We start from the raw sequence: 16,075 nt of genomic DNA on the forward strand, positions 1-16,075 counted from the left end.
CTTCTCATCTGTTTGTAATATCTAAGTTTACGAGCCCACCTCTGGTACCCAGCTTGGAGCAAAGAGCTCCGAGTCCGTGAAATTCTGCCTATCAACCACTGACGTTACCACAGCCAGTGGGTTGATTGGCTAGATTCAGAAGCCTGGGGAAACACTTCCTTTCTAGAGACCCACCACAAAGACCACCGAGACCCATAGTTTGCACTTGGCTGATGTATTTGCATAAAGTCAGCAAGAAACAACAGCAGAGACAGCGGTAGACTGAGCTCACTGGCAGTAGAAATCCCATTTCTGAAAAAGAGAAAGGGGAAACAGTGGGGAGAAAACTAGCGGTCACACCACAAAGGATCTAGTGGTTTTAGCAAATGCTGCAGCCGCAGGCGCCAGGTTTGGCTGCACAAGTGCTATGCAAATTAGCCTAGAGCCCGCTACCCTTTGCACCTCTCTATCGGACTAGGATTTAGAAATCACTCATTTTTCAGATAAGAAAAGTCAGGGGATTTGTTCCAGCGCATACAGCTAGGATGCCAGGGAGCCAAGGGTAGGAGCATCTTTGCCCAAGGGCCCTCCCTCCTGCCAGCCCCCAAGACACTCACATCTGTCTTCACATCAGTTTTGCCAGGCTTCAGGGTCTGGTCTTCGCGTACAATGCTACTGGGGAAATAGCCCAGGCGAGCAGCTACGTCTCCATAGTAATCTCCCTGAACCTGGGGAAGAGGAGTTAAAAGCCGGGGTTTGGGAAGATGGCAAGCTCACTCCTGCTGAAGATCTTTGCACTCTTCTCCCTGATCTTGACTTGGCTTGCTCCATCCTTGTCATTCCAATCCCAGCTTACAGTCACATGCTCGAAGGTCCTCCCTGACCACACCATGTGAATCACCCAGTCACTTTGTATTAATTCTCAAAGCAGCACATACTTGCTGATATTTGTTTGTTTGTTTGTTTTGCGGTATGCGGGCCTCTCACTGTTGTGGCCTCTCCCATTGCGGAGCACAGGCTCCGGACGCGCAGGCCTAGCGGCCATGGCTCACGGGCTTAGTTGCTCCGCGGCATGTGGGGTCTTCCCGGACCAGGACACGAACCCGTGTCTCCTGCATCGGCAGGCGGATTCTCAACCACTGCGCCACCAGGGAAGCCCACTTGCTGATATTTTTGATGGCTTGTCTCCCTCCATTAAAATAAAAGGGGTCATTCTTTATTGTACCCACCATAGTAGGTGCCCTAATAATTGATAAACAAAGTAAAGTAGACCACAATAGCCTCCCCTCCAAAACTATATTTCAGTTCACTCCGAGATTTTCCCTTCAGGTGAAAAAAATCAGGGTGCACGCCCACCCCAGCCACCCTACCCTTTCCTCCTCTGTTCTCCCAAGACTCACGCTGCCTCCCCAGAAGAGCCGCCCTCGGCCCTTCAGCTTGGAGAAGACATACACGACTTGGCCCTGGCGTATAGTCAGGAAACGGCAGTCGGGGGCCACGTAGTCCTGAAGGGCCACGGCCATGGAGATGGGGTCTGGGGAAGGAACAGAAGGGAGTGGCAGCACCCTTCCACAGGCTAGCCATCCAAGCCCCCAACGCCCCCAACCCCCAACTCTTACGGCTGCATTCCTCGTCAGCACACAGCTTCCAGTCAGCCAGCTTGGGCATCGGGTAGCCCCCGACACTAGGACCTGGGAAGGCAGACAGCAAGACAACAGCAAGAAACACCGAGGACCAAGCCATCGTGGACTGCGAGCGAGAGTGCCTAAGGGAGGAACGGGGTCTCCAGTTCCCTCTCGCCCTCCCTCTCCAGCAGTACAAGGAAGCCTGTGTTCTGGGTCTTGTCCCTGCCTTAAACCAGTCCCAAATTTCACCCACACCACCTAGGGTCTGCTACCCAGCCAGAACCATTTCAAGGACAGGGTGAGGGCTGCCAGCACAAGGAAATACCCACATAGGCTCAAGGCAGCCCAGGCCACTCCAAGTAACAGCCACCCCCTCAACAGAGACGGGGTTAGGGCAGGCCAGTTAAGATATTCAACTCCATCTTTTATGAGTTGGCTTGGGGATCTGGGCCCCTCTGCTCTCCCCCGCAGGGACAGAACCAGAGAAGCCAGTATGGAAAAACCACCTTGGAATTTCCTGTGCTGAGGGGCAGCAGAACAAGGCAGCCCTTTGATCGCCAGGAATAGCCCCAGCTCCCAAGTATGGAGTGAATATTATATGTTGGACCTTAGGCTAGGCGATGCCCTACCACGATCACCATTTATCCTCATAAGCCACTTCCTGACTGGGTGACCTGGGCTAAGCTATTCCTCCTCCCAGAGCCTCACCTTTATCATCTGAAATAGAAATAATAAAAATGAGTAGTTATTTATAGAGCATTCACCATGCATATTTTTATTAACTCAAATGTATACTCTGCACCTCCTTTAAGAGGAGTGATCATAACCCCATTTTACGTAGAAATGGAAGCACAGAGCCTTAAAGAACTTGTCCAAGGTTACAGAGTTGGGAAGTGGAGGGGCTAGATCTGGCTCCAGGCCCACACCCATCACTACTGATCTTGGAGCTCAGTCAGTTGCCCAGGGTCAGAATAAGAAAATGTCAGAGGATTTGAACTCAAGTCTCATTTCTAAAACTGTGCTTCAAACAGAGATCTACATGCCTGAAGACTCACCTCTTTCCTCAGGTATTCTCACCCCTGGTCAGCAAGTCCGAACTTTAGTTTTAGGGGAAGCAGATGGACACACACAGGCTTGGGGTGGGGAAGAATTCATCAGGGGCAAAGACTGGGCCTAAGCCATCTCCACATACCCAACACCCAGCACCAAGTACCATGAGAGCATCAAACAGCTCTACTCAAATATCGCCGACTCAGAGGGGCTTCCCTTGATCACCTGTTACTGCTCCCCAGCTCCACCAACCCATCACCCCATTATGTCAGTTCTGTTTCCGTCAGAACCCAGCATTTGAAATTAGCTTGTCTATTTCATTTGCCACCGCACAACCTGTGCCAAGAACAGTACTTAGTGTGTAAGAGGTACTCGGCAAGTTATCTGCTGAATTTATTCAGTGCTTGCTACGTGCCCGGTGGGGCAGCAGTGGGGCGGGGGGCGGTGCACCACAGAGTTCTCTTTGCACAGGAAGAAAATGAAGCTGAGTGCAGACATCAACTGCCTGTGAAGGAAACAGCCAGGGAGCCCCCCAACAGGCAGACAGTAGAAGCCAGGATCCACAGACCACAGATCCCGCATTCCCACGAGCCATCTGCAAACAACACTGTGCCATTTAGTGAAGACGGCAATCGCCTTCCCCTTTTCATCTTTCAGATCCTACAAGGTGAAAGTGTGCATCTGGTGCCACAAACCCTTATGTTCAAACGCTTCAAACACTGATGTTCCCCTTTAATGGAGGGAGTGGAGCAGGAGGAGGCTGGGGCTCAGAGCCTTGACAGGACAAAAATATCCAGGGAGAATTTAGCACTATGTCTTATTGTATTTATTTTTCTACTCCGGTAAGTGATCGCACTTTCCCATCTACATGGTGTGAGAAAAGGTTTTAAGCTATATATATAAAATATACTTTAGTCGATTTAAAAATTGCCAGGTCGGGTGTATGACAGACTGCGAAGGAAGGTCTCCCATTCAATCTCCCCTTCTTATCCATAGCTTCAACTGGGTACGTGTCCAGCCAGGAACCACATTTCCTAGCCTCCCCTGCAGTTGGGGCACTGGAGGGGAGACTGGTTCAGCCATCTGCCCGAAGCTCCTGGCTGGCATCCGGTCAGCGGGGGGAGCAGCTGTGTGTGAACTGGCCACACTCCTGGTACCAGCATCCGATCAGGAGCTTCCCATGTATGAAGCTGAGGCACTCCCAACAGCAGCACTGACATCTTCCTGAACTCTAGAGACTGCAGCTCAATTGAGGGCTGCAAACTTGAATTCCAATGTCTCCAACCCAGACTGCCATCACTAACATCCTCCCGACGATTTCATGAATACCCAATTCCCTTCCCTTTCTTCCTGAAGTACCTAGAATGGTTTCTGTGGGACTCTTGCTATGACAGAAGGCATTTTTGTCTAGAAAAAGATGAAGAAAAACCTCTTTCTTAACACTCTATCACGTTAGAAAATTATTGGAATCAACATACAAGTCTACGAAGTGAATGGTGTGCCATTAGAAGTGGCATCCTTGCACAGTACAGAACCTGCCCACTGTACCTGGCAGCATGGATTTTAATTTCCTGCCCTGAATGCTGATTGAGACAAAATAAAAATCTACCAAAGTGGTAAAAGTGACTTTAGTTTGGACAATGTTGCTAATCGATTCTGGGTTTTCCCAAGGTTGCAATCCCCAACATGCTGAGAGGCCCAAACGCTCAGAATATTCTGATGTGCAGGGAAGGGAAACACACAGGACGAGAAAATAAAATGGTTGTGAAAAAAGCAAACCTCAAAAAAACACTTTAATTCCAGCCTAACAGCACCAGGTGCAATGTCTGGGGACAGACTCTGGGTACAATGCTGTGTGGCGACCATTCACTCACACACGGCTCCAAGAAGGCCACCGAGGGGGACTTACCTTCAGGGGGCTGAGCCAAGGGGGGAAGGGGGTGGCCCCAGAACAGGGGTCAGAGACATGGGGAAAGGGTGCTACTTCTTGGCAAAGGAGATCTTCATGGCGTTGTTCTGGGTGATCTTGAAACCCTGCAGGGCATCACGTGCCGCCCCTGCCTGCACCTCATTGTCAAACTCCACGAAGGCGATGTCGTGCCGCCCTGGGACCAGCCGGACCTCCTTGAAGCCAGGGAACCTGAGAGATGGTCAGAGACCTCAGGAATCCAGACTCAGCACTTCCCCCTAACATTCTGGCATCCTGGGGGTAGGGGCCAGGAATGTTGCTAAACATCCCACAATGCAGAGGACAGCCCCAATAACAAAGAATTAGCCAGCCCCAAATGCGTATGACACTAAGTTAATAAACCCTAATATAAAAAAGTGTGCACAAAGGAAACATACCATTTAAAGAAAACTGTTAAGAGGAACACCCATGCAACCATAACCTCCATCAAGACAAAGCACACTGCCTCCTCCCCACCCTCCATGTCCTCTCCCAATCTAAGGAATCATAGAAATAACCACTCCAGAAATAACCACCATCCCGACTTTCAGGATCTGCTGTTTCTCTCATTTCCCTCTTTTCATTCCTTACTTCCTTCCCCATTAGGCAACCATCCTCATGTTTACTGGTTATCCTTTCTTCCATGAGTATCCTTAGAAAATATGCATTGTTCTGTGGACATGCTACATGAATGAACGGCATTCTTTTTCTGTTTTATTCAGTTTCTCAAAATTGCCTCTCAGCGTCAGTATAAAGAACCATGTACACTGCTCTTCCTGTTCCCTCTAACTGCCACGTGGCATGCAGTCGCGAGCACCTGCACTTGACCTCTCCCTTCTCCCAGGCTGCCTCTGGCTCCCTGCCACACTGTGAGGAATGCCCTACCCACATCCCCTGGGGCCTCGTGTTAGGATTTCTGTAGGATATACAGTTAGGAACAGGTACAGATGAAAATGGTATAGGTGAACCTATCTGCAGGGCAGGAATAGAAACGCAGACATAGAGAACGGACATGTGAACAGAGGGGTCAGGGGAGGGTGGGATGTATTGGAGATTAGGTTTGACATGAACACACCACCATGTGTAAAATAGGTAGCTAGTGGGAACCTGCTGTACAGCACAGGGAGCTCAGCTTGGTGCTGTGGTGACCTAGATGGGTGGGATGGAGGTGAGGGAGGTCCAAGAGGGAGGGGATATATATACACATAGAGCTGATTCACTGCATTGTACAGCAGCAACTAACACAGCATTGTAAAGCAATTATACTCCCCCCCCCCAAAAAAAATGTGTGTGTGGGGGAAGCAGCAAAGCCACCAGGTGAGCATGACTGAACAGTGGCCAGTTACCCTACACAACGCCCGCAGTGGTCTGCATCCCATCTGCAGGGCATGCGGGGTCAAGCATCCCCACCTCCCATACTTGCAGTCTACACAGGCTGACTCCTACCAGTCTAGCCAGTGTTCAGTGACATCTCACTGTTGTTTGACTTACCTACGTCCAATTTAGAGACTGCAAAGATGAGACCCAGAGCCTGGATCCCCACCGCAGCCCCATGAAGGCAGAGGACGGCTCACCCGCCCTGGCCACTGCTGCCCTGCACACCCCGCCGCTGCAGGCCCAACTTCAGCCCCCTCCTTTGAACCTCTAGTCGTTGTCCCGCCTGTACAGCCTAAGCAGGCTTGGGACTCCACCAGCACAACTGTGAAGCTCATCCATCCCCATGGTGCCACCTCCTGGCCATCACCCTCTGGCCCCCGGTCAGCCACAGGCCCCACTTACTGGTTGAAAAGCATGGAAAGCATGAGCTCGTTGGTCTCTTCAGGCAGGTTGGTGAGGAACAAGATGTGATTTGGTGGATTTTCTGAAAGCTGCAGGAGAGCGATGGGAGCCCATTGAGTATGGTGGGGGATCTACAGCCCTCCTACTCCCCAGCCCCTGCCCCAACCCACCCTCGCTGCCCCTTCTTGAATTCTTTCTAGTCCTTCACCTGACATATCCTGTGTTGCTGCCTGTCTTGCCCCCCCTAGACTGTAAGCCACAAGAGAGCACTGCTGTACCCATAAGCAGGTGCTCAGAAGTTCACTGAATGAACCTAGGTGCAGCCTACCCCCACTCCAGCCTCACCGTGACCTTCCAAAGCTGCTCCAACAAACACACCAATTTCTCTGTCCCAGGGCCTGACACCATTGCTACATCCTCATCCTCCAGTATCACCTGCCCAGACCACCCAACCTACAACAGTGCTCCCACCGGCCCCTTGCCATTCCTGTCTTCTGACTATAGCAGACCCCAGGAGGACCAGATACTTACAGGCTGTGCAGGTGGCATCTGTCCCGGCATAAGCTGCTGTGGAGGCATGGCCCCTGGTGGGATCTGGCCGGGTGCGAGGCCCGGAGGCGGGATCATGCCAGGGGGCGGCATGTAGGGAGGCTGGCCCGGCATGTGGTGCATGATGCGGGGCGCCTGAGTCATCGGCGGCATGCCCTGCAGGGAGAGAAGGGCAGGGCTGAGAGGGGCACCAGCAGGTGGGAGGAGGAGTGCTTTCAGTGTCGGCAGGAAACAGAGAGAAGAAAAGGTTGTTACAGGAAACCCAGGGTGTGAAAGACACAGGGAGAAAGATCCAGTCTTGGAAAAGGCAAAAAAGGCACCCAAAGAGGGATGGATGGAGCAAAACAGACCCAAGGTCACAGCAGACATTAAATCAAAGAGTTTTTAAAAAAACTTTTTTTTAACATATAAAAATTGGTCAGGGGGAATTCCCTCATGGTCCAGTGGTTAGGACTCTGAGCTTCCACCGCAGGGGGCATGGATTCAATCCCTGATCGGGGAGCTAAGATCCCGAATGCCATGTGGCGTGGCAAAAAAAAAAAATCGCCAGAAGGGCCTAACTTTGTTTAGAGACACATGAGTAGATAAAGAGTCTAGGAAAAAGAATAAAAACATTATCAACTAAAAAGAATGGAAATAAACACTGTAAGCAGCATGCTGTACTCCTGCTTCTAAAAATAAACTTCATGGAAAAAGAAACAGACCCAGAGAACAGACAGTGGAAGGCAGAGGTAGCTGGGAATGGCCAAGGCAGGTGCATGAAGAAGTGGGAGGGCTGGTGGCAAGGGGAAGGGAGACAGCCTGAAGGCCAACAGCGTCTGCACCCAGGGCAAACAGGAGCTGGAATCACATCTAAGAGTCAACGGTGGACAGAAAGCTGGGCACAGAAGAGTGAAGAGTGTAAGAGTGGCGAAGCTCGATGGTAAGCCAGACACCATCACCAACACAAGACAAAATAGAGTGCAACCCATCAGAAAAGGTGATGCGGAGGTTCGGAGACCTGAGTGGGTCCAATTCACCCATCTTTTCTTTAATACTTTGTGCTTTCTGTATCCTGTTTAGAAAACAGGATGTTTCCACTCTTCATGCCCTCACCAAGGTCGTAGACATTTTCCTGTTTTCTTCTAGAACGTTTATTGTTGTAGCTGTCACGTTCAGGTCTACGATTCACCTCAAAGTAACTTATACATTGTTAAGGCAGGGCTAACTTTTCCCCTTACAGATATCCAATTGGCCCAGTATCATTTACTAGGGGAAAAAGTCCTTTTACAAGTGGTACCTTGACACACATGGAGTGGCTACATACACGTGTGGATGTTTCAGGACTCTATTCTCTCCACTAGTCCATCTTTCTACCCTTATGCCAATACCATACCATCTTGATTACTATATAGCAGGCCCCCAGCTTTGTTCTCGTCTGCCTGGCTTTGCCTTTCCAGACAGCCTGTCTGTCCCCACAAGTCCCTGCTGGGACTTTGATTGGAATTGTGTTGAATTTTAAAATCAATTTGCAAAGAACTGAAGTCTTAATAGCAGTGAGTCTTCCTATCCATTTGATGAGGTCGTCTCCAATTTCGCTCAGCCATGTTCTATAGTTTCAGTGGGTGGCCTTGCATACTTTTTGTTGAATTTACTCTTCAGAGCTATTTTTCAATTTGAAGTCTACTTGTTTGTGGCCAACGTGTAGAAATAAAACTGACTTTTTCCATACTGACGCTATAGCGGGTGACTTGTTAAATTAAACTCTTTTTAATCCTAACAGTTGATTAGTAGTTTCCTCTGGATTTTCTACACAGACATTGACTTAGAAGACATAGACAGCAAAATCAAGGTCAAGGAGAAAGAGAAAACAAAACAGTGAGACAGAGAAAGAAAGATCCTGAGAAACAGGCAGGCAGGCACAGACATTTCCAAGTGGAGATACCGTCACTCACATGCTCAACCCCGCCCTAGAGACAGGCACACAATCTCTCTAAGAAAAATGGAAGGGGGGGCGTCTGAATCCACAAGGGGAGACCCCTCGCTACCCTACCCCCAAGCCAGCCCACGTGGCTGAGGAAGACCTGGTGGTGAGAAGGCCGCGTCTCTGGGCCCCAGCTTACCGGGACAGGCCCCTGGACAGCGCCCACCACAGGGGCGGCCGCCCCACCCTGCACGGCCTTCTTGGCAGCCGGAGTCTCCTGGCTCTTGGGCTTCCTCTTCTCCCGCTTGCGGTCCCGCTCCACAAAGGTGCCCTTCATCTTGGCAATGATATCCGAGTCAGTCTTGGCGTACTGGATGCGCTGCCAAACCGAGAGCAGAAGGGTTAAGGAGACTGGTCTGGGGCCAGACCACCCGGATGCCAAATCAGACCTTGCCAGGAGCTTGGTGAGTAATGTCACAGAAATCACTTGGCCTCAACGTCCTCATCTGTCAAATAGGGACTGCGGCATTTCCCACTTCAAAGGACAATCGTGAGGACTATGGATTAAAGTGCTCCAACCGGTGCCTGGCGCACAGCAAGTACTCAGTCAGTGGCTGTTGAGATTTTGAAGGGAAGATGGGACAGCCCCAAGCATCAGGCCCAAGGCAGAAGGAAGGAAACAAGGTCAGGACAGGAGCACTGTGCAGGGGGGTTTCCATCACACAAGAAGAGAACTGATTCTCCAGGCTAAACCTCATTCATTCAGCGGTTTATGGAGCACCTATATTTGCTCTGGCGGTACAGCAATGAGCAAATCACACAAAAGCCCCCACTCTCATGGAGTCTGTTCGCTGGGAAAGCTATGAAAGAGATTAAAAAGAGAACTGGCGGGGGCTTCCCTGGTGGCGCAGTGGTTGAGAATCTGCCTGCCAATGCAGGGGACACGGGTTCAAGCCCTGGTCTGGGAAGATCCCACATGCCGCAGAGCAACTGGGCCCTTGAGCCACAGTTACTGAGCCTGCACGTCTGGAGCCTGTGCTCCGCAACAAGAGAGGCCACGATAGTGAGAGGCCCGTGCACCGCAATGAAGAGTGGCCCCCACTTGCCACAACTAGAGAAAGCCCTCTCACAGAAACGAAGACCCAACACAGCCATAAATAAATAAACAAATAAATTTAAAATGTCTCTTTAAAAAAAAAAAAAAAGAGAACTGGCGGACTTCCCTGGTGGCGCAGTGGTTGAGAGTCCGCCTGCCGACGCAGGGGACACGGGTTCCTGCCCCAGTCTGGGAAGATCCCACATGCTGCGGAGCAGCTGGGCCCGTGAGCCACAACTACTGAGCCTGCGCGTCCGAAGTGGAGAGGCCACAACAGTGAGAGGCCCACATACTGAAAAGAAAAGAAAAAAAAAAAAAAAGAGAGAGAGAGAACTGGAGAAGTTGAGAAGAACTGAAATTTTCCGAGTGTGGCCAGGAAAGACCTCAGTGAGAAAACACTGGTCTAGAGACAGAGGGAGGGAGGGAGCCACGCAGACATCTAGGGAAAAGAGCATCCTAGCAAAGGAACAGCCATCAAAGAGCTAAGGAGTGCAGGGTGTGTTCAAGGAAAAGCAAGGAGGCCAACACAGATGAAGAGGGAGAAAGCCAGGAACCATGGAGTGTTACAAGCAGGGGAGTGACGAGCTCTCACTTGTGACTCCCAAGGAGTGCTGTGGCCATGGGATGGAGAGCGGCCTGTGAGGACCAGGTGCCAGACCAGGGAGAAGGGTGGCAGCTGGGACCACGTGGGTGCAGGGGAGGAGTGAGAAGAACGGGTGGAAGGTTTTGTTTGTTTGTTTTGGGGGCTTTTTGTTTCTCTTCTTTTATTTATTTTTATTTTTATTTTTTTTTTTGTGGTACGCGGGCCTCTCACTGCTGTGGCCTCTCCCGCTGCGGAGCACAGGCTCCGGACGCACAGGCTCAGCGGCCATGGCTAACGGGCCCAGCCGCTCCGCAGTACGTGGGATCCTCCCGGACCGGGGCACGAACCCGCGTCCTCTGCATGGGCAGGCGGACTCTCAACCACTGCGCCACCAGGGAAGCCCTCTTCTTTTATTTTTTTGGTAGAGGTTTTAAAGGTAGAGTTGACGGGACTCACTGACAGAACTCACAGTGGCTCAGTACTTCATACGGTCCAAGCAATGATTTCAGAGAAAAGCAGGGGAGGAGGGTCTACACACAACGATTTACTGGTTTTAGTCCTCAAAAGTGAATTCCTGGCTGCTCCAGAGAAGCAACGGAAGATGTGGCAACTGCGGGCTCACATACCCAGAGGCGATGACAGGCAGGAGTCAGAGCGGCCCACTCCAGAAGGAGAAGATGAGGGCTCCAGGCTGCCCTGCTAAACCCGCGGCCAACGTCTTCTACATGAAGTGACCTGCCTGGGACCTGCAGGCACTGACACTTCTCTCACCTCCCCAAGGGAACTGGTTCAGGGAAGCATATTACAATCAGGTAAAACTGGAAAACTGACTGAGGAACAAAGGAAAAAGCCCGAAGAACCAAAAACATCTCCCACTGATATGGCAGGAATTCTAGTTCAGGGCAGGGACTTTAAGCCACTCCTCACCTCCTGGAGGGCAGTCCCCACGGCTGCCCACTTGGCCTCCTGAACATCCGTAACCCACTTCTTCCCATCCCACAGCCCCTGCCCTGGTCCTGGCCCAACCCCACCACCTGGGAGCCGACCCAGCCTCACCTTCACAACGGAACCCCATCTCCCTCCTAACCCCTCTACCCAACAGCCACAGGCAGCCCCCAAACCCTCCCTTGCTTCCCCAGCACCCTCGGAATCAAGTCCACTTTCGGGACCAACTCCAGTTCCTTAGCCTGACTTCTGACTGGCTCACCAGGCCAGGCCCTCCCACCACCTCCCACCCTTCACTCCAGCTAAGGGAACTTGACTCACTTCCTCAACTACATGTGCTCTTGGTTATCTCCAGGCCTTAGTCCACTGTCTTTCTCCCTCTCCTCCCCCAGCTACTCTTCTCCAAGTCTTACTCATCCAGAAAGTCTTCCCGGCAAACTCCCAGAATGGGTAAGAGGCCGCGCCTAAGCTCCCCCAGCTCTGTGCACTTGCCCGGTCCCAGCCCCGACCCCTCCAGGTCGTCGCCATCGGGAGGCAGGCATGTCTCTCCAACTGCACTGTGAGCCCGAGAGGGCAGAGCTGGGCCTTCCTTGATCACTGTGTTTCCACAGCCCCAGTGCAGTGAACAGTGTATGCTGGGGACTAGCAAGAGAAACTCCCATCCTCAATGGTCTGGACTACAGGTGACAGGAAGTCCAGGCCCAGCCAGCCTGCAACAGCACCTTGCACGGGCATACACCCATACCCGCCACACCCAGTGCTCACCATGGGCTTGTCGTAGAAGGGGAAACCCTGCATGGAGCGCAGGGCATTGGTGGCGCTGCTGACCTCCTTGAAGATGACAAAGGCCTGGCCCCTAATCTTCAGGCTTCGTGATACCAGGATATCCAGGATCTGGCCAAACTGGGAGAAGATAGCGTACAGGGACTTCTTCAGCTCTGCGGTGGGGGGAGGAAAGACCCATAGGTGACTGGAGGCCTTGGTATCATGTCCTACATCTCGAGCTCCCCTCTGCAAAGACGCATCCCAGGAGGGAGACCATCAGTCCACTGACAACGAGTACAGAACAATACCAGCAGCAGCCTAGAACCACTCACGTGGTCGTGCACTCCTCTGTAAGGGATCGACAGTAACAGTACCTAACCCACAATGTCGCTGTACGAGGAGCGTGAGTCACACATACAAAGGACACACGGTAAATGCTCGATAAATGCAAGCACTTCTCATTATCTCCAGCACCTTGACACATGCCCCTCTGATGTGGCCCTGGCTGACTTCTACCACCTCATCTCTCCCCACACTCCACCTTCACTCCTGTAGCTCCAGCCACACTGGCTTTCCAGCCCTTTCTCAGGCCCATCACAGCAACTCTGCCTCAGGACCTTTGCACTGGCTGCTCCCTCTACTAGGAGCATCCTTCTGATGTGTACATGGCCTCCTTCCATTCAACCAGGGCTCAGCAGATATGTTGCCACCTGAGGTATTCCCTGACCACCCAGTGTGAATAAGTGCCCTCTCATGTCACTCTCCCCAACTCCTGGGACCCTGCTCTTCCTTCATGGCATTTCTCACCTCCTGACATCATGTTTGTTTACTTGTTGTTTAGCTCTCCTTCTGAAGAGCTACAAGCTTTCTTATTTATCACTTTATCCCCATGAGCAGTACGGTCACCAGCACACAAACCTCCAAAAGCATCTGCATGAATAAAGGTACCATTAAATGATTTATGGAAATAACTTCACTAAATTCTTACAACTACTCCATGAAGCAGCAGTTATAACTGTCTCAATTTTACTAACATGGATAGAAGCTCTCAGAGGATCTGTCATTGGCCCAGGAGGAGTGTCCCAAGGGTGCTGGGAAGACCCTGAAGAGCCAGGACCAGGACAGGGACAAGGAGCCAAGTCCATCTGAACCAGTACCACCATACCTCACTAGCAAACTGCCACACCTGACAGCGACAAAAGGGTACCAGTTTTATGCAAAGAAGGTATCTGAGCTTAAGATGCTTGGTCAAAGAGAGATAGGAGAGGAAAGAAAACGCGGGGCAGGGTAAAGAGGGAAGCAAATAGCCAAAAATTCTGATGACATTTCTGGGCTTTGTCTCCACTCCCCATCCCCATGAACCCAGTTTGGGCTTTAGTCATTCCACTGGACTCTGGGCCTCTCCCGAGTCTCCTTTCTTGCCCACTCAAGTTCACCCTCCACAGCTGGAAAGATCTTTCACAATTAATTGCATCCCTTGCCTGGCTCCCCAAAGCCCTCAGGACAAAGTCCAACACCTCACCCAGCGCACAAGGCCCCATGAGCCAGAGTGCACCGCTCGCTGGAACGTTCTCCATGAGTCATAGGCCTCTAAGTCTCAGACACACAAAACTATAGTACATGTAGTTCCCAGAATGCCCTGGGCTCTCTTTTGCCCCTGGATATTTGCACGTGCTGGTCCAGGTTAAGAACTCTCTTCCCCCACATCATAACATAAATACTGCTTCTTCTACCTGTTCGGCTTTTCCAAAATGTCTCCTTTTCTATGAAACTGAATGAATACCTCTTTCTAGGTGCCCCACCTCAACCCTGACTACTCTGCCTGTGCTTCCCCAATCACGGCCCTGGCTACTCTGGGATATCACTGTCTGGTAGCAGGTCTGTCATCCCTATTGGACTGTGGCTCCATGAAACTAGGACCAGGACTGTCTCAGTCACCAGTGTGTCCCCCAACTCCACAAAGCACTGGCTGGGCACAACGTTCTAAAAGTATATGAGTGATTTACGTGGCTCATTTTATTATCTTCAACAGCAACTTTATCAGTAATGTCAAACTTAATCCCAGTGAGCTCCTTTGGTTCTCCTAACAGTTTTCTTGAGGCAATAATAAGAGCTAACACTTATCCAACACTTACTAACCGCTGAGCACCATAAAAAGAAGCTGAATGGAAGTTTAGCTAATATAATCCCCATAACACCCACACAGAGAAGATATGATTTTGCCCAGTCTTCCTATATAGAAAATGAGTGTCAACAAAAAGTGGTTACTTGCTCAAGAAAATGGAAAAGTATGTCTGATGTCAAGAATTGAGTTCTTAAGCAGGATTCCATACTGGTGGCGTCAACCACTTTTCAGTCCTGTGTGACCCTGGGCAAATCATATCACCCCTGAGTCTCAGTTTCCTAATCCGAGAAATGGGAAGAATAGGTCCTTCCTGCAGGGTTGCTGTCAAAGTTAAAAGTAACCAAGATTTATATTTACGTCAGCACCTGGTACCAAGTGTTAGCCATCATTATTTTCATTTCATTTTCATTTTGAAATGAAACATTTCATTGTGGGCTAATCACTGACCAAGACAGTTGCAGTTCTTACCCTCCTGGAGCTCACAGGCCAACCAACCCCATGACAGCCCAGAACTATCAGGGATTGAAGGGGGATGCCCAGGGTTATGGGAAGTCAGAGGCAGGCACGTGGATGGAAAAGGGAGGGGGAAGGCATCCTGGAGGAGGGGTCCTGTGAGCTGAAACCTTGAAGCATGAGTAAGTGACTAGGTTAATGGGCAGAGCGTGAAATGTTAAAGGCAGAGGAAGCAGCGAGGGGTTAACTCTAACAGTTTTGAGTGGACAAGGCTGAGGAAGAGACATGGATGCTGGGGACAGAAGAGGGGGCCGGCTCTTGCGGTATAGCCCGGAGTCCGGACTATCCCGAGAACTCACCATCCTTCTTGATCTTCTCGTTGAGATTGTTGATATAAATAGTGTGGTTGGCGCGGGTCTCGGGAACTGCCATGGAGTGAGTTGCTGAGGTAGGTCTGAAAGAATGAAAAAGTCCCACTCAGCCCTGGGTTTCTGCAAATCCTTCGTCCCAACGCGGGCTGTTTAGGAATCTTCCTTTCAAGAGGAAGTCAGGTAAAGCAGAGAGAAGGGAAGAGGGAAGAACAGCGCGGAAAACAAAGCAAACGCTGGACACCGCTTCTCCTCCCCGCGTGGTGAGGGAAATCTCGTGAGGTTTACTACGAGTCCCAGGATGCTCTACGCGACTCAGTAGGCGAGTCCTAGGTGGCGATTCCCACTGGCCCACGACCTCATAGGCGGTCCAGGAAAAAAGCCCGGATGTAGAGGCAATTAAGGAGGGAGGGACGACTTTGCAGAGCCCTGGCCTCTAGCAGGAGCAAAAGAGTTCCCCAATACAAGGCGCGAGAAGACCCGGGCGCCAAGCCCTCCACCCGCCAAGCGCCCACGGCCGCCTGCGCCCAAAGATACTCACCGAGAGAGTCTCAGCTCCCGCAAGTGGCTTCTGCTACGTTGCTGAGCGCGGAGTACAAAACTTCCTCTCCTGGTCCCGCCTTTGTCTTTCTACAAGCCAATCCCTGCGCGGAAACCTGGTAGCTTGGCCAATCAGAATCCTGGGCCCAGATTTTGCCAATCAAAACGACACTTGGGTTCCCGCCTCGGCAGGAAAACTCCGCCCACCGCCTGCAAGCCCTCCTCCTTTTGCGGCACCCGGGGCTACGGACCAATCAGTGAAGGCCTCGCCCCCTCTCGCGCTTCTTGCCAATCGAAATGAGATTCTCGCGGCAGTCTCTTCGGAGGCCTTGCTTTGGAAGCCCCACCTCTCCCCAGCTGCTACGCG

At 51.3% G+C, this 16,075-nt stretch overlaps 2 protein-coding genes across 2 annotated transcripts; both read right to left on the minus strand.

Annotated features, from left to right (window-relative positions):
- Positions 1–196: 196 nt before the first annotated feature.
- MIA (MIA SH3 domain containing) lies at positions 197–3,494 on the minus strand. The gene is made up of 4 exons (XM_059045131.2): positions 1,599–3,494; positions 1,380–1,513; positions 597–707; positions 197–291 (listed from the first exon to the last, which is right to left on the minus strand). The coding sequence occupies exons 1-4, from the start codon at positions 1,720–1,722 to the stop codon at positions 268–270; spliced, it is 393 nt and encodes a 130-aa protein (XP_058901114.1). The 5' UTR covers positions 1,723–3,494; the 3' UTR covers positions 197–267.
- Positions 3,495–4,429: 935 nt separating this feature from the next.
- SNRPA (small nuclear ribonucleoprotein polypeptide A) lies at positions 4,430–15,777 on the minus strand. The gene is made up of 7 exons (XM_059045104.2): positions 15,710–15,777; positions 15,160–15,254; positions 12,223–12,395; positions 9,033–9,212; positions 6,913–7,086; positions 6,382–6,470; positions 4,430–4,794 (listed from the first exon to the last, which is right to left on the minus strand). Exons 2-7 carry the CDS (start codon positions 15,230–15,232, stop codon positions 4,635–4,637), a joined length of 849 nt encoding a protein of 282 aa, XP_058901087.1. The 5' UTR covers positions 15,233–15,254; positions 15,710–15,777; the 3' UTR covers positions 4,430–4,634.
- Between the last annotated feature and the right edge of the window lie 298 nt (positions 15,778–16,075).

The sequence above is a fragment of the Kogia breviceps genome, chromosome 18 (genome assembly GCF_026419965.1).
Source record: "Kogia breviceps isolate mKogBre1 chromosome 18, mKogBre1 haplotype 1, whole genome shotgun sequence".
NCBI classification, from domain to species: Eukaryota; Metazoa; Chordata; class Mammalia; order Artiodactyla; family Physeteridae; genus Kogia; species Kogia breviceps.